This window comes from Periplaneta americana, chromosome 8 (assembly GCF_040183065.1).
Source record: "Periplaneta americana isolate PAMFEO1 chromosome 8, P.americana_PAMFEO1_priV1, whole genome shotgun sequence".
In the NCBI taxonomy this organism is placed as follows: domain Eukaryota; kingdom Metazoa; phylum Arthropoda; class Insecta; order Blattodea; family Blattidae; genus Periplaneta; species Periplaneta americana.
This window is the reverse complement of record NC_091124.1, coordinates 120,265,385-120,284,429: the sequence shown is the minus strand read 5'-3', so window position 1 is coordinate 120,284,429 and position 19,045 is coordinate 120,265,385. Positions and strand designations below refer to the sequence as shown.

At 34.1% G+C, this 19,045-nt stretch overlaps 1 protein-coding gene across 3 annotated transcripts in view; it reads right to left on the bottom strand.

Moving 5' to 3' along the window:
- LOC138704991 (NAD(P) transhydrogenase, mitochondrial-like) overlaps window positions 1-19,045 on the bottom strand; it is a 157,149-nt gene that overhangs the window by 78,347 nt on the left and 59,757 nt on the right. For all 3 annotated transcript variants that reach the window (XM_069833507.1, XM_069833508.1, XM_069833506.1), the window contains exons 3-6: window positions 15,228-15,382; window positions 10,078-10,218; window positions 5,290-5,412; window positions 196-383 (exon numbers count right to left, since the gene is read on the bottom strand). In XM_069833507.1, the coding sequence (XP_069689608.1) occupies window positions 196-383; window positions 5,290-5,412; window positions 10,078-10,218; window positions 15,228-15,382 (607 nt within the window). The remainder of the gene's footprint in view (window positions 1-195; window positions 384-5,289; window positions 5,413-10,077; window positions 10,219-15,227; window positions 15,383-19,045) is intronic.

The window sequence follows — 19,045 nt, the reverse complement described above, 5'->3', positions numbered from 1 at the left end:
ATGAAGAGATGGGCTGAAAACTTTTGTGGCCATAACAGTCCTTCTGGGACTAAACCTGTATGCCTACTGCTGCTGCTGCTGCTGCTGATGATGATGATGATGATGATGATGATGATGATAATGATGATGCTTTTGTTCATGTTGATACCAGTAATAATTATGGAGAGACAATAATTTCAAATTATGCAGTCTCACCTTGATGGTCACTTCAAGAAACTCTGCTCCTAGTGACTCCACTTGTTCTTTGACGGTTGATCGTGTGTCAAAAGCCCGAACAATTGCACCCATGTTCTTAGCCTGACCAATAGCAGCCAATCCTGCAACTCCTCCACCGATAATAAGAATCTTAGCAGGGGGTACTTTGCCAGCAGCAGTAATCTGACCTGTCGAAAGGTAATAAACTTTAACAAATAGCAGGAACAAATTGAGACAAGAGAGAAAAAGAAATGCTTAAAGTCAATTTATTCTAAAAAGATAGTATTAAATTATTATATCCGAATATGTTGCATTACAATGACAGATCGTAATGATCATAAGTAGGGACACCCAATTTTCGCGAATGATTATTTTACGAATTTCTGCTAATTGTGTCAGAGAGTTAAAGTTTTTATTGGTATGAACGACACTCATTCTGTAGACACTATTTACAATTGCGATTTGTCGCGAATTTTGCTCTTTTTCCCTCCTTTAGCGAATTTGGAAAATATTTGCGTTAAACGCGATTTTTTTAAAGAATATTGCTGAATTATACATTCATCGGTCACAAAATTCCATTACATTATCCTCGATAATTAAGCATTCAAAATATGTACGAAAATGGGTTTGTCTTTCATGTTTTATCATGTGAAAAGCATGACTGCTCAGCTGTGTGTGAAAATGAAAATCTATGTATTGCACATGCGCAATGCTTAGGTTCGTTACACACTAACACAATAAGAAGAAAAGTGTAATAATGTATTACTGTCTCAGTATAGTGGACTTCAGTTTAGCGCATTTTTCAGTTTTGCGTACATATTTTAAATGCCCTATTAAAATAGCATACATTATAATGCAAAGATTTTCATTTTTACATTATCATTTCTTGTGATCATTTCATTATTATATATGAAAATTGTTTAAGGTGATATATGTTTTTTAAATTTTACAACTTTATTTTGCGGGTGCTTGTGTAAAGGGGGTTAAGTATGAATTGGCTAAAGCGGGATAAGTAAAGATTTGAACCCTTCACGATTACTTCTGTCTTGTGTTAAAGGGGTTAAATCATTCTTCCATCCATGATGCAGTTACAGTACTCTGTATTTTGTGACAAAGGGGTTTTGTTTAGTACCAAAGGAGAAAAGTTTACATACCTTACAATTTGATTTAATCCCCTTTACATAAGCACCCGCGATTTTATCTATTGTTGGTCCATCTTGCGTGCATATGATCTTTGTCCTGCGATGTTTCTAGTAATAAAAATTCAATTCTCATACTATTAGGTGAACCTCAATAGTTCGCAGACGATAAATTATTGAGAAATATAAACCAAACTAAAGTTAAGAATTACCTCAAATTTTGTTGATTGTACTATGGTGTATATTATTTGTTGTTTACAGACCTATTACTAAATCTACGTATTACTCTGTGAAAAGATTTATTAAATCTACATACTTAGACTTCAACAAACAAAATATAATAACACAATCCCAAGGGAAAAAATGGAACTCTCTGCATCACAATCCATAGTTAATTCCCGATTTACCACGAAAATCGTCTGTAGCTGCATTTAGATTGGCAACAGGCCATGATTGTTTGGCCAAACACCTGCATAGAATTGGAATATATCAGTCCCCTAACTGTCCATTGTGCAACTCAAACCAAGAAATGGATTCAGAACATCTCAAAATCTGTGCTTCAGTGGCTGGTCATGATAATATCTTTGAAAAATATTGGAGTGCAAGAGGTCAAATGACTTCATTGTCAAATGCCTGGCATTAGAAAACAACAACAACATATTATTTGTTGTATATAACTTTTTTTAATTTAAATAATTTCTTTGTGTTGTAATTTTAAAATTGACTGATACGGTATGTATATTCCTTGTAATTTTGTATAGGCATAGTAATTTTCTTGAGTTTGTTGAATCTTACATGGACTCAAAACACAGCTGCAGTAAATAAAAGCTAAGATATTGTGGAATAATTCTGCATTATCTAATGTAAATTCGAAACAACTTTGTTTGGATAAAACTTTCTTTTCAAAATGAAGTACCCAGTACTTTCTGATATATGTTATACAGAGATTTCACTGTAATATCGGGGAAGTAATAGGAGAATGAGTGTTTTATTACCAATTTTTTAAAGTGATTTCCATGTTTAAATTCAAACTTCTTCTTGGTGGTTAACTCTTTTCATTATTTACATTATTTCAATAACGACTTTTTTCACGAATTAAAGGAGTTTTATACACGATTTTTATGTATTTTATTCACAATTTTACAATGTCAAGCATAAGTAAAACCAAATGCAGAAGAATGTAAGAATTGATGGATAAATCATTGTCACTACAGACACCACTGCCTCCTACACTTATCAAACCATGGCCTACTGTTATCTGGCAGCAATGACTCTCAATATGGCAATTAGCATTTGGGTGCAAGTCAAAAACAATGTTAAAAGTAATGTGTTTCTAGCAGTTCCACTGGATTAAAATATTCGGTAATTAACATAATTTATTTTAAAAGTAAGCACAGTTTTTAATAGAAAAAGGAGCATCTTCTGTGGACCTCTGGAAAAAGAACTAAGGAAGAGACTAGCGAAGTGCTTTGTGTGGAGTGTAGCTTTGTATGGGTCAGAAACATGGACATTACGACGAAGTGAAGGAAAGTAACTAGAAGCATTTGAAATGTGGATATGGAGAAGAATGGAGCATGTAAAGTGGACAGACAGAATAAGAAACGAAGCTGTGTCGAAAAGAGTGGGTAAAGAAAGAATGATGCTGAAACTGATCAGAAAGAAGAAAAGGAACCGGTTGGGTCACTGGTTGAGAAGAAACTGCCTTCTGAAGTATGCACTGGAAGGAATGGTGAATGGGAGAAGAGTCTGGGGCAGAAGAAGATATCAGATGATAGACGACATTAAGATATATATATGGAACATATGAGGAGACAAAAAGGAAGGCAGAAAATAGAAAAGGCTGCAGAATGTTCGGTTTGCAGTGAAAAGCCTGCCCTTGGGCAGAACACTATGAATGAATGAATGAATAAGCACAGTTTCAGAAAGTTACTTTTATGGGCAGAACACTATGAATGAATGAATAAGCACAGTTTCAGAAAGTTACTTTTATGGGCAGAACACTATGAATGAATGAATAAGCACAGTTTCAGAAAGTTACTTTTATGGGCAGAACACTATAAATGAATGAATAAGCACAGTTTCAGAAAAATACTTTTATGGGCAGAACACTATGAATGAATGAATAAGCACAGTTTCAGAAAGTTACTTTTATGGGCAGAACACTATGAATGAATGAATAAGCACAGTTTCAGAAAGTTACTTTTATGGGCAGAACACTATGAATGAATGAATAAGCACAGTTTCAGAAAGTTACTTTTATGGGCAGAACACTATGAATGAATGAATAAGCACAGTTTCAGAAAGTTACTTTTATGGGCAGAACACTATGAATGAATGAATGTTATAACATATTCCACAACAAAGTTAGTGTGCTTGTCATCCATGGAAAAACACAGAGGAGAGAAAGTACGAAATGACAACATTGCATAAGTATTTGCATTTCATTAGCTGTTGCACAAATTGTTTCTCATCTGAAAAGGATTGTAGTAATACTGTGAAAACTATAGTTTCCAGTTGTGGCAAAGAGTCGAGATCTAACCAGATTTCTGAAGTCTAGTTATTGAAATATTATACACACAATTCATATAAGACTTGCAAAAGTTTTTAAGGTAGAAAAGGAGTACTACAAACAGCAAGTGAAAATCAAAACAAAGTTTGGCTGCTTCAGTTCATTTTCAAAAACTATGATTTGGAAATGTCCTATACATGACAAGTAAGCAAGATACAGATATTGTAGCTACATAAGAATTTAACAAACAGTTTGAAGTTTTATGTCACATTACAGATTGGCACATATAAAATCAAGAGAAGAACTTATTGTCACTGTTCCTATCATATGATGTTGAAGTCTTTAAAAAGTGTGTTCATTTTCAAGTTGTGGTTGACATGGTACATCACATATATGACATTTTATTTTTCCTCTCTGTAAGATCGAGACAGGAATTAAATTCGTGCAACTGTCTCACATGTGATGGTAGAATGCTTCCAATGGATGACACATATTAGCACAATGAGAACAACTGCACTCTGACCATGCCATATCTACCATCAATTACAATTCTGACATGAATAAATAACTTTACTAGTCTTCGATTTGAATTGCTGTTCGCATTCATACATTACACTGCACATGAAATGATTACACTTTAGAACTGATATATATTAGGAATTCTAGTAACTATTGGCAATACGCAAAAACAAAGCATTATTAAATCCCCAGTCACCAAAGCTACTTTACTTGTCTGAAAAAACTTTGTTATTTCATGCCTTGTATAATTACCAAAGCAACGAATCATAAAGCATGATCTAAAGGTTACAAGAGGTCAAAGAATTTAAATACCTAGACATTATAATAACACACGAGAACAAGATTGACAAAGAAATTAATCATAGGTTAACCCTGGGTAATAGAGGATATTTTGGACTTAAGAAACAACTTAGTTCCAGATACCTTAATCTCCAGGCAAAGACTAAAATACAGTATACAAAACACTTTTAAGACCTCTTGTAACATATGCCTCTGGAAGTTGGGCCTTAACTAAAACTCGAGAAAATAAGCTCAAAATATTTGAAAGAAAGATATTAAGGAAAGTTTTTGGCCCTATATGCGAAAATGGCAACTGGCGAAACTGATATAATTAAAGTCATTAAAACATCGAGGATTAGATGACTGGAGCATCTATATAGAGAGGAGTTTGATCCATGCTGGAAAGTCACCTTAACTAAAATTTTGGCAAAAGGAAACTAGGACGACCTAATATCAAATGGCTGGATAGTGTTGAACAGGACCTGAAGATACTGGGAGTACAAGGCTGGAAAAGGAAGGCAGAAGACAAGGAGGAATGGAACGCATTATAGGGGCAGTCAAGACCTGCAATGGGCTGTAGCCCACTGTTGATGATGAAAGGTTACAAGAGATTACAGAATATAAAAATAAATCATGACAATAACTAACCTGCAAAGAACCTTCCAAAATGGTTCGCAGCCTCCACAACAGCTCTATATCCTGCAATGTTGGCCATTGAACTAAGAGCATCAAACACTTGCGCACGTGATATACGAGGGATACAATCCATGCCTAAAATAGAAAATAATATTATATCAATTTCAACATTAATGATTTAACTCTTTTCTGAAGCATTTGAAACAGAAATTATCAATAAAAATGTTTCAAGTAAATTACACACATGTGATGCAGTTCCTTCACAATTAAACATCGTCTTCTATGGAGTAATTATTTAACAGCATTCCCTAGTTTCTAAATTATCATATTAAGATTAAAATTAGCATTTCATATAAGGCATTAGTAGCAATGTTTTACTTAAACTAAATTTGAGGAGCATCGTTTCAAAACGTATTAAGTCCCCCAGTGGACGAAATTAAATTTGTTACTTTCTATTTATTTATCTTTCATGCTGTGAAGTCTGATGGTTCCAAGTCGTCATATTTGTAAACTGTGAAACAAGTACTTAAAAATGGTTTTGTGTAGTGTTTTGAAAACTTCTCCGGTTTACGAGTAATCCAGTATTTCGTCGTTCATGTAAAAAATTTGTAAGAGGCACATAATACGATTTGAAACAATGCTCCTCATTTGTCTTAAATGAATTATATGTGTGTATGTCTGTCTCTTTAATGACATGGTAATCCCTGTTAGTGAATAGTTATTCACAGCTAACGATTCCTATGCTATTATTCACAGTATTTTTGTTTATTCTAAACTTAGAAACAAACTGGATACAAAGAAAACATCAAAATTGATTTTTCAATTTAGGGTTTGTAATGGTTAAGTTGATTTGGATTATTTTTAATTGAAGTGCTATTACTATATTTACTCGCATAATAGACACCATCGCATAATGTACGCACCTCAATTTTTGACAGTAACATCTAGGGGGAAAAAATCCCTGTATAATGTAGGCCTATGTATTACATTTTCAATTGCTAAAGGCTGTGTGATGTATCTTGTCTCACTGTGAAAAGAGAGGGAAAGGAGATATGTCTTACTTCGTCTATGTTGTTATGGCGATGGGGGAGTGGAGCGGTGCCGTCCATCCATCCAGTGTCAGAAGGGACTAGTTCAGTGGTCGTCAGCACTCGCTGAAATGTGCAAAGGGTACGCGGTGCTGTCTCGTGTGCACTGTCGTGCAACAGGGAGAGATAGAGAGCATACCCGCTAGCAGCTATGGGGTGCACACTAGTGCACTGCGTTTTCCGCAGGTAAGAGAGACTAGCCCCAGCGTGCTCTGTGCTGACGACCCCTGAACTAGTTGATACATTCTGTAGCGCAAAATAAGAGAAAGACATAACACAGATTGGAGACGGGAGGTTACAAGTCGTTAACTCGTACAAATACCTTGGGGTGACTTTCCAAACTTCTGGAACAACGTTCAACATGCACGTGAAACAAAAGGCGATCTCGGCAATTACAGCAATGAATGACATAACCCACATACAGTCACTCACCCTTGACACGGCGACGAAAATATTTAAGGCAAAAATAGTACCCATACGGACGTATGGAATACATATAATATGGGAGCGCCTGAAAAAGAGGGACCTCAAAATCTGGGAAAACATCAAGGCAACCTACTTAAAGAAGGTGCTCGGTGTGTCGAAATACACACCATCCAGACTGACATACCTGCTCACCAGAGAATCCTACCTGATTGAAGACCTACGACACTCGCTGCTGCTGCTGCCAACTACGGAGGCCTATGAGAATCTATTAATCGAGATCCTGCAGAAAAGAAAGGAAGTAGAAGAATTTTACACCACCAGTGCCATGACCGACAGAAGCTGGGAAGGAGCTAATCAGCAAATGAGGAACGTTGTTACCAGACTGGCGGTACATGGATTCCACCATAAAGTGTGCGGCATAGATAGCTTCCATAAAGTGTCTGAAAAATGCATATGCAAACTGTGTGGTGAAAAATGTGGCAAATACCACGTTCTGAACTGCAAGAGGAATGTCAAAACCGTGACTGAACTCAGTATATAAGTCTACTCTGCACACTTGTGCGCATTTCCTATTATTATTATAAAATAAAATAACAAAATATCTCTCTTTATACTGTGTAATTCCGTCACTGAGCTTGTCTTTCAAGAAACTGAGTTCCGACAGCCTGTACAATAACAAGGTTTTGAAAGGAATCCTGAAAATTTACAATCCTCCTATAATCTCCACCCTCATTTGAAGGGACTTGGTTTTATTGCTACTGAGACAAGATAAACCTTACCAGGTATACCTGTGGTAGCTAATACACAATAGTAATGTTGAATGGACTTCTTATGTTTAGAATTATGCCCATTGTGCAACTCAAACCAAGAAATGGATTCGGAACACCTCAAAATCTGTGCTTCAGTGGCTAGTCATGATAATATCTTTGAAAAATATTGGAGTGCAAGAGGTCAAATGACTTTATTGTCAAACGCCTGGCATTAGAAAACAACAACTTCTTATGTTTAAATTTTTAAAACAAAAGTTTAATTTATTACGATTGGTTCTTTTTAATAGTTTAAAAACTTTCAACATGCTATGAGCAGTTGTCTCTTGTAGTGTTGCTTGCTTGTTTCAGTTGTGTTCTGTGGTTATTATTATGTTGCTTTATAATCAATCTCAATAAGTGTAAATATGCATGTTACTCTGTGAATTTCAAGCTACAAGTAATTTAATTTGCAGAAGTTGGTCGAGAATTTACCATTCCTGAATGCAATGTGCATAACTGGCGAAAACAAAAACAGGCACTTCTGGAAATGCCATACAAATAAAGGAAAGCATTTCGAGGTCTGAAAAGTGACAAGAATCCAGGTTTGAACATGAACTATTGGAATGAGTTGTGTAATAATGGAATTGGTGTTTCACACAAAATGTTGGAATACAAAGCATGTGAAATTGCACGAGGTATGGCCATAAGTTTCACTGAATTTAAAGCAAGCACGGGGTGGATATGCCATTTTATGAGAAGAAATGGATTCTCACTTAGGAGAAGAACATATCTTTGTCAAAGGATGCTGTAAGATAGTGAATAAGGTAAGAATAGTAGTAATGTTACCTACATAAAGTATATCTAATTTTTGCTTTATTTCTATTCACTTTTAGGTTATACTGTGCTATACTTTAAATTAATTTCATTATGTTATGCACTTTACATTATTACACTCGTAAGCATTTCATATGTGAAGATTCTCGAAGTCGTCGATCATTTTCAATATTACATGAATGTCCGATATCGAAACCAGCTGTGATTATCACGTGGGATGTCAGGTAGTTATGATTTTTTCCTCACATATAATAAGCACCCTGATTTCTAATCCAAAAATTATTGAAAAAGTGCGTCTAAGGAGGTAATTATTTCAACTGCATCCTGAAGAAGGAAAGCTTGATAGAGATTTGACTACGCTACAAACTTATTTTGTGCAAAAAAAATCTAAGAAAGAAATTTAATAAAACATAATTTGCATTGTTTCCCTTTTTCCATTATGTATTTAATATCCAAACACATCTGGTGCAAACAAAAAACAACCTGTGGCCTATTTCAACATTAAACTTCGCAACATTTCACTTTTCAAATGTTGAAAAGTGAATATTTTTTCTGATTCTCCATGAATTAAAGACTGATTTGTAATTTTTATTTCATTCTGCAAAGTCTTTGCATATCGGTATTGTTGAGCTCTACTTCCTAACCCCAAATATGATATACAAGTTATTTATTATTTTTTAGATGAAAGAGATAAACTTCTTCTTATTTTTTATTCTAGAATAGGCCCAGTTCTTTCAAGAACAATTTGCTTGAGTTGGCATAATTCGAAAACATTCATAGAATTGAGACAAACTTAGGTTATGGCAACAAATCCCATTTCTATATAGCTACTTTTTGGGTTCTCTGTCACTTGGATCGCTTAATAATGAGCTTTCCCTTCATACCATATTTCTTCTCTAAATTATTTTGAATCCAAAGCAAAAACATACTGAACCCAAGAAAAGAGGATAAATTTCCATAACCTCAATTTGTTTCAATTTTGTGAACGTTTTTTAATTACATTAACTCAAGCAGATTATGTTCTTGAAAGAATTGGGTCTATTTTAGAACCAAAAACAAGAAGAAGTTTATCCCTTTTATCTAAAGAACAATTTGTTACTCATATGTCTTTACTGGCTAGGAAATGAAGCTCAACAACATGGAGTTACAATGGCTACTGATATACAAAGTCTTTGCAGAATGAAATGACAAGTGCAAAGCAGTCTCTATGGAAGAACAGAAAGATTTTTCACTTTTCAAAAGTTGAAAAGTTAAATGGTGGAATAGACCCCTGGTTGAAAGCAAATACCCAGGTTTTAAAACTTTTTTTTTTGTTATTTCTGAAAGAAATATTTTTCCCAACCCTTACAGGCAGACAAACAGCATGCCCATAGCCACTTTTTCCAGTATTTGAAAGACTGAAAAAGAGTACGGTATTTCTACGAAGATTGCAATATTGAGGATTCTTTCATCAAACTACTACCTGTTTTATAGTTCGTATGTAAAAAAAAGAAAAGAGAGAGAGAAGTATTTCTCTACTTCTTGTTCTCTCATTGTCATTAGTAACAAATGCTACATACGGAGTAACCGTTTTTTATCCATCTACTTTGAAAAGCAAAAATAAAATTTATTACGAACTTTCACAACACTTTTTGTATATTTTTACATCAATTTACAAGTCAATTAAGGATTTTAAAGTGAGGAATCTAGCATTCTGAACTTACCAAACGCAGTAATTTTCTTTGCTGCAAGTTGATCAATGAGGTCTTTGTTCTGACCAGGATAAATGAAGGATATCAAGGTTCCTCGTTCCTTGAACTGCCCAATCTCTTCTGCCAATGGTTGTCGAACTTTCAGTACTATATCTAAAAGGACAAAAAAATTTACTAATGTTATAATAAATTTAACCATATATGATATGATATGATATGATAGATATGATATGATATGATATATGATCATCATCATCATCCTTCACGAATTAGGCCTCTGTAGACCTGTTTCGGACCCATCTAGCAGTCTTCTAAAAGGTCTTCCTGGTTGACGATGTTCTCTAGGTTTATAACTTACTGCATCATAATTTTTGGGATTCTTGAATTTTCCATTCTTCTTACATGATCTAGTCAATTTAATTTGTATCTGTTGATTTTTTCTTCTACCGACTCTATTTCTAATTGTTCTAAAATTTCTTCATTTCTTTTTCGGTCTAAAAGAGTATATCCTGCTGTCCTCCTGAAAAATTTCATTTCCGTTGCTTTGAGTCTGTTCATGTCTGTTTTCTTTAATGTCCAAATCTCGCTTCCGTATAAAAGGGAGGGTAATGCTAGTGTATTATATTTTTATTCTTGTAGATTTTTGTACTAATTTAGCTTTTAATGTATTATTTATTATTCCTAGAATTTGTGTAAATTTGGTAATTTTCTTGTTCACATCTTTTTCATTTTGATAAGATATTTCACAACCCAGATAATTGAAATTTTGTACTTGTTAGAGGCACTGGTTATTGTGTATTATCTTACTTCTGACTGCGTCTTGTCCTAAAAATGCCATTACTTTTGATTTTTGTGCTGAAATTTCCATTCCAAAATCCTTTAATATTTTATTTAATGTATATAATCCTATTTGTAAATTATCCTCTGAATTGGAAATTATGACTTGTTCATCGGCATAGAGTAAGGTATTTAATGTTAGAGCACTGGTTATTTTGATTCCTGATGTGTAGATTTGGTTCCATTTTAAAATAATTTCATTTATATAAATATTAAATAAAGCTGGTGATAGTGGACAACCTTGTCAAACTCCATTATTAACTAATTTTCTTTCGGATATACAGTTATTTATTTTGACACTTATTTTGCTGTCTGTGTAGATTTCTATTATATTTTGTAATAGCAAATTTGGAATATTTTTATCTTGTAATATATCGAATAAATAATATGATAATAATATAATAAATATAATATAATAAATGTAATATAATATAATAAATATAATATAATAAATATTATATAATAATATAAATAATAATCATATAAATAATATAATATATAATATAATATAATACATTACACATCATTTTATATATACAGAGCGTATTCTTTGAGTTATTCAACATACCTCTATACTAAATCAAACTGTTACGAAGATAATAGCATGTGAATAGTTGGCTTTTCTTGCGGTGTCAAATACTATAACATTCCACTACATCACTTCTCACGAGAGGCTCACGACAGGAACAGTTTGGCTGTGGCGCATGAGCAGACCTCTCATGCAGTGTCAGCATGATCCTTAACTGAATTCATTTTTGCGTGTACATTCCAGATCAAATCAAGAAGTTTCCTTTGTGCTCTGACACATCTTGCATATACGAAGGTCAGGTTCGGTTAGTTTAGGTTTTTATTAACCAAGTCCGTGCATTCCGCACATGTGCAGACAGCCAAGACGATCCTGTCGCGAGCTGCACATCACTTGCTCAGCTTAGTCAGCAGAGAAGAGATAAATAACTGAAATGATGATCACTGTGCATGTTTAAATACAACACAGTACTTTCTAGTATCCTACACTATCCTCAAGAGACACTGATATTGCGTTATGTAGACATTGAACAATGGCAATAGAGCAGCTGCTGCAAAGGAATATCAGAAATGATTTCCATACCATAAGCATCCAATTCGACAGGTATCTGCATGTACTTACAGGGATTTATTTCATGTGATAATATTCCACATTCTCATGTAGAACATGAAGAAGGGCAACCAGAATGAAATGAATCAAGACTTCTGTTATTAAGAACACAAATGAAAATCCACAGTTAAGCACAAGAAGAATTGTTGCATGCCTTGGAGTTAATCATTCCATAGTTTGGAATAAATACTATATGATGAAGGCATGTATTAACGCTATTGCAGAGCACACAGGACATCATCCGGTCATTACTGTGCATTCAATACTGCATCAAACTGAGAAGTGTGAGGAAGCTGAAAGAGGACATTTCGAGCCAAACTGGCGCTAATCACACAAAGATTCATCTGTTTACAGTACCTTGTATATATTATTTTCGTACTCTTGTTTAATCTTATAACAAGTTAATGGAAACCTGTTATTATCTGCATTTTTTCCATGTCGTACTATTTCTAGGTAGAGATAGATTTTTGGATGGCTTTGTTAATTTCATAATAAAGAACATACACTTTTTGTGTGTCTTGTAATATTACAGTCCTGTTCTAACATGTACTATCAAAGAAGTCGTAGTAAAATAATAATAATAATAATAATAATAATAATAATAATAATAATAATAATAATAATAATAATAATAATAACAATAATATTATTATTATTATTATTATTATTATTATTATTATTATTATTATTATTAATTGTAATGAATGTGTGTAATTAAGTTATCACTGTTACCAGGTGTTTGCCTATTTGCAGTGTGAATACATACATACATATAAAATTTTCAACTTTAAGGTTGTGTACTGATATCTCGTAAACTATTACAAATTTTTACTAAAGGTATAGTAAGTTAAATGGTGTAGAACTGAACAAATGTCCTTAAAATTTTGCACCTATTAAGTTACGAACACTCTGTATAGTGGAAAAGAATGGCACAAAGCTAGAGGTGAATTAAGTCATCCCTGGACACTACAGTCCCAATAAATTCAATGTGCCTAACTTTTCAACATTATACAGGTGTAGGTAATTCTTGCAGGAGTCTTGTAACAGTGCAATCACCTGTTAATAAGTGCATAGCATTCATTTATTCATTCATTTAGTGTTCTGCCCAAGAGCAGGTCTTTCACTCCAAACCCAGCTTTCTCCAATCTTTTCTATTTTCTGCCTTTCTCTTTGTTTCCTCATATTAGCCATATAAGTGCATCACAATCCTCACGTAATGTAATTACAGCTCAATACATTCTGTTCATCATTTTTATCTATTGATTAACAATGCTCTATTAATTACGAAGTTGTCCAGCATGAGTGGAATTGTAATAGCGAGATGAGATTTAAGATTTTCCATAGATTACCTAAGATTTGCCTTAGATGGATGTCATACTGGAACAATAGACGACATGCATAGCAAACTAACAGTATGAAATATTATTGCTATCAAATTATATACAGCTGGACTTCTTAAATTCTTACACCAAAGCAATATATCACCTGTACGAAAAGGTTTCTGACTAACATATGTAGACAGCGATACCACATGCATGTAGAAAAGGGATATTTTATCACATTCAGTAGAAAGATATTTCATTCAACGTGTCATGTGACTTCCTTTTATTCACTGAATTATAAAAAAAGGAGATATGTCTGAAGATGATCATGCCTACAATATAAAAATTGTGCAACTTGTGGAAAAATATCAGTGCATTTATGATTACAACTGCAAAATTACAGCAAAAGTAAACTACCAAAATAAATGCATTTTCAGGTTTAAAAGAAAAAGTATGCTTTTAACTGATTTATCAATTCGTAGCAGATTTAATATTACTGTACTTCGTAATTTATTAGCAGATTATATTTGAGATGCACAAGCAAAACTGTCTTCTTTTCTGACCTTTGTAAAGGAATGTTTACCTAATGTTACTTTTATAAAATTATGAAGCACATTAATTGCTTCAACAACTGAAATTGCAGTTTTTCTCTTGATACAGTACACTCTTGCTAATCCATAATTGAATATGTGTTTATCATTATTAAGAGCTCTGTGAAAATATATGGGCACAAGAGATTGTTGTTTAACGGAAATACTTTGCCTCTTATGAAATAGAAAGGAAAATCAGAGCACAAGAGAAGAAAGTCACAAAAATAAACTTTTCAGAAAATTACACTTAGGCTATAGCCTTTTATGTATAGTTAATTACACATTGAAGGTGAGTATGATTTTAAATATCTGAACTCTAGCAGAAGCTTCAAATACTATATTTTTTTATGATCTGAAAGTAGCCTCAACTAAGGTATGTACAGACGAAATATCTCCCAATTGACCAAAAATGGACTTGATTCCCTTGTGCTCTGAACCCCCGATACCATTCCGTGTTTATTATTATTATTATTATTATTATTATTATTATTAGTATTATGTATCCAATGCCTACCCACTTCACATTAAAAGATTCTGGTTATTATTATTATTATTATTATTATTATTATTATTATTATTATTATGTATCCAATGCCTACGAGTTTGGAATTTATTGTTTTGGTTTTATTTTTAATATTATATATTTATTTGAATGGTTTTAATTATGAATTATTTTTTAGAATATTTTTTTTTTTTACATTTTCCGTCTGTGAGGGTGCATCCAATGCTTACCCACGTCACTTTAAAAGATTCCGGTTATTATTATTATTATTATTATTATTATTATTATTATTATTATTATTATTATTACTGAACATGAAGTTTGTTTTTGTCTAGTAATTTTCCAAGAGTGGAAGCTCGGAATACAGCACCATCAGTTTGTCTGTCTGCTGCTCATACATTAATTGTTGTAAAAATTCCATCATTATCTACAGAGGCCATTAATATGATGGATAAATATCCTTTTTACTTGTGATATAGTGATCCCGTTTTGTAGGATTTGTTTATACGGCAATGTTTACCATTTATAGAGCTGATGCAATTGGGAGAATGTCAGTAACTCTAGCAGCATTTTGCTATTGATCTCAACATTTCCTCTGTTGGCACAGGCATATAATTTTAATTGAAGACTCTTCCACATTGCACATACATTCTTTAACTCTATAAGTCCTATGGTATTCTTTCCCTTCAAGAATATAAACGAAAATGCCATAAAAGTATACTGCTGGCCATATTCAACTTAATAGGGATTTTGAGTTAATTACAATGTCTCATTACCTGAGTGAAAGGCAGAGTTCTTGTCTACAACTTTGCCCCCAGCACTTGTGTAATCTTCATTTCGGAATTTCGATTCTAGACCAGCTCCATCTTCCACGTTTACTGTGAAGCCCTTCTTGACTAGAGTTGCTGTTGCTGCTGGTGTCAATGCCACCCTAAACAACAGCACAATTTCATATAGATGTAAATTTCTTTGCTTTTGTATATCCAGAGAGAAACTACTCATTTGTCTGTCTGTCGCCTGAAAAAGACTTCATTGTCTCAGTGAAGGTAGTTTATCAATAAAGTGAAGTAGAGTGATATACCTAGTCAAAGTCAGGATAGAAGAAGAAATGTCAGAAGAAAGTGAAATAGGGAGTGGAGTACGTCAAGGATGCCCTTTATCACCTACCCTGTTCAACATCTACGTGGAGGATTTAGTGAAGAACTGTTTTCAGAACATAGGAGGAGTGATAGTAGAAGGATGAAGAATAAAGTATGTAAGATTTGCTGATGATATGGCATTGTTAGCAGAAGAGGAGACGATACTAAGGGGTATGCAACTGGAGCTAAACGACAGCTGTGAGCAATGTGGAATGAAGATAAAGCCAACAAGACGAAGACGATTGTCCTAGGAAGAAAAGTAAAGAAGGTAAACTTGCGAATTCTAAATGAGACTGTAGAGCAAGTGGACATCTTCAAATACTTGGGGTGTACTATAAGCGTAACATGAGTTGTTGCCAAGAAGTCAAAAGGAGAATAGCAATGGCCAAGGAAGCTTGTAATAGAAAAAGGAACATCTTCTGCAGATCTCTGGAGAAAGAGCTAAGGAAGAGACTAGTGAAGTGCTTTGTATGGAGTGTAGCATTGTATGGAGGAGAAACATGGACATTACGACGAAGTGAATAGAAGCATTTGAAATGTGGATATGGAGAAGGATGGAGTGTGTGAAATGGACAGACAGAGTAAGAAACGAAGCTGTGTTGGAAAGAGTGCATGAAGAAAAAATGATGCTGAAACTGATCAGAAAAGGAAAAGGAATTGACTGAGTCACTGGTTGAGAAGAAACTACCTACTGAAGAATGCACTGGGAGCAGGGGCGGCTTTCGAAGAGGGGCTGCGGAGCTGCAGCACCCTCAGACATTTGTGGCTTTTGTCTCGTTTTATGTTGTGAAATACATTTATTATACAGTCTCTATTTAGCGGCTCGAATTAAAAAAAAAAAATTCGCTCTCATTGACATGCACACAATCGTTAGTGAAGTCACTTACTCCCCTGGTGCTGTCAGAGCGAAACCAGATACAAGGACTATGAGTGAAGCCACTTCTTCCCTTGGAGCTGCCAGTCTCGTCTCGGATGCTTTGCGCGTTAGTTTTACCCCTCCCCTGCTGCCCCTTGCCATGAATCCAGAATTTCCAGGCGCTGCAAAATTTACAGCAGTTTGTCAGTAGAGCGCAGTTTTAAATACATTTTCTTTAATGTTGTGAGTATAACAAGTGCAACAATGTTTAATTCAGTTCAGTACCTTAACAATTCAGGAGAAATTTGAAATTAAGTGCTCATCAGTTGAATCTCATAATGGAAAGAGCCGCCAAACGAAATACAAATGCTCGCATATTTTTTGCTAATTTATCCAATATCCCTGCTTTCTTCTCTCGATCTCCACACAGTCTGTATTAGTGTATTAGATTAATGTGTTTCAAAGACAATTCCATCATCTGGGGCAACAAGATGGAGTTTTAAATAAGAACAGTAAATGTTGTTCATGAGAAGAAGGAGCCATTGCTAGAATGTTTTCAAACCATAATGGAATATGAAACATCTAACAACATCACAATAAATGAGGCAAGCGCCCTGGTGCGTACTCTTGAAGATCCTGAATTCAATTTCTGGCTCAGTTTTTTTTTTTCATTTACTGATGTATCATGTAGATACATTATAAAACCAACTACAACATCACCAGTTACATATTTCTAAGGTTCAAATCTACATATAAAAAATTAAATTATGGTTTATTTAACGACACCCGCAACTGCAGGGGTTATATCAGCGTCGCGGTATGCCAGAATTTTGTCCCGCAGGATTCTTTTAAATGTCAGTAAATCTACTGACATGAGCCTGTCTCATTTAAACACACTTAAATGCCATCGACCTGGGCCGGGACTGAACCAGCAACTGAATATGCTACCGAGGCCGACTCTGCATATCAAGCTTTGTTAATGCCATACAGACAATATGGAACAGTGCACAGTTGAACAGCGAGATCTGTGAAAATGAAAACCCTAAAAAACATCGTAAGGTCGAAGGGATTCAGATGAGTGTTGCGGCAGCCAAGGAAGAGTGTGACCTCATTATCACACAAGCTAACACCCAATTCCATTTCATAGATCATCTGGTATTATCTTCTCTTCTGTGTCAAAAAAAATTTGAATGCTACGAAAGCTCATTTCCTGAAAATGACCTAAATATATGTGTGAAGCTTTTTCCAATGTTCGATAAAGAGAAACTAAAAGCGGAACTCACTGTGTTGTATCAGAGACAAGAATTCAGAAATATCAGCGACGCAGTCAAACTCTTGCAGTTTCTTCTATCTGAGAACTTGCAGGCCTCAGTTTCAGAAGTTGTGAAACTACTACGCATAGCTATCACCATACCAATGATAACTTCCGAACCAGAACGTTGCTTTTCATGTTTGAAGAGAGTAAAATCCTATCTTAGAAATACGATGAGAGAAGAGAGACTGACTGCATTAGCTATGCTTTCCATTGTAAAGACTATGTTAAATGACAAATCGGATTTTAATAAGAAGATGATTCAAAAGTTTGCAACCTACATGACAAGGCGCATGGAATTAATCTTTAAATAAGGTAAGTTGCATGGTTTATTTTTGTATGCAGCCCCACTCAATTCAACACCCACGAGCCGCCACTGACTGGGAGGAATGGTGAATGGGAGAAAAGCTCGGGGAAGAACAAATCAGATGATAGACGACATTAACACTTAAGCAGTCGCATTTAACCACCCCATTCAATTAAATCGTTATTATCTCAAGTATGCGAATTCCAATTTCAAAAATGTTTACAGTTATTGTTACCTTACCAATCCAATAAAGGTACTTAAAGTTTCAGAAGTACAGACTTACAGAATATATAGTTATGAGTTCCGTAATATCTGACTGGGGTGTTCACAACACCCCGCACGACTACTTAAGGGTTAAGATATATTAATGGATCATATGAGGAGACAAAGAGGAAGATAGAAAATAGGAAAGACTGGAGAAAGTTGGGTTTGCAGTGAAAGATCTGCCCTTGAGCAGAACACTATGAATGAATGAACAGTCTCAATGTGTAGTTTACTCCTCTCCCTTCCTCTTTCACCTGAATATGAAGGTACATGCAACCTTCGAAATATTGCGATCTCTTTATTTCACTAGAAATGATAGAGGTCCAATCCAAACCCCAATTGAAAAAAAGTAGCGTGATTCAGTCAATTATGTAGGTCAAATGAATAAATGAATGAATAAATAAATAACTAAATAAATCAATAAATAATCAAATAAATAAATAAATAAATAAAATAAATAAATAAATGAATGAATGAATGAATGAATGAATAAATAAATAAATAAATAAATAAATAAATAAATAAATAAATAAATAATAAATTAGACGAGTAAAACAATAAATTAGTAATATAAGTGTTACCAGTACCATGTTTGTTATTAAATTTGAGATTCAGGGATTTAAACAAAATCAGGTTAATGAATTTTTAATGGAAGAATTATTTTTACATGTTTTTCGTCTAAAAATCATCATTATCATCATCATCATCATCATCTT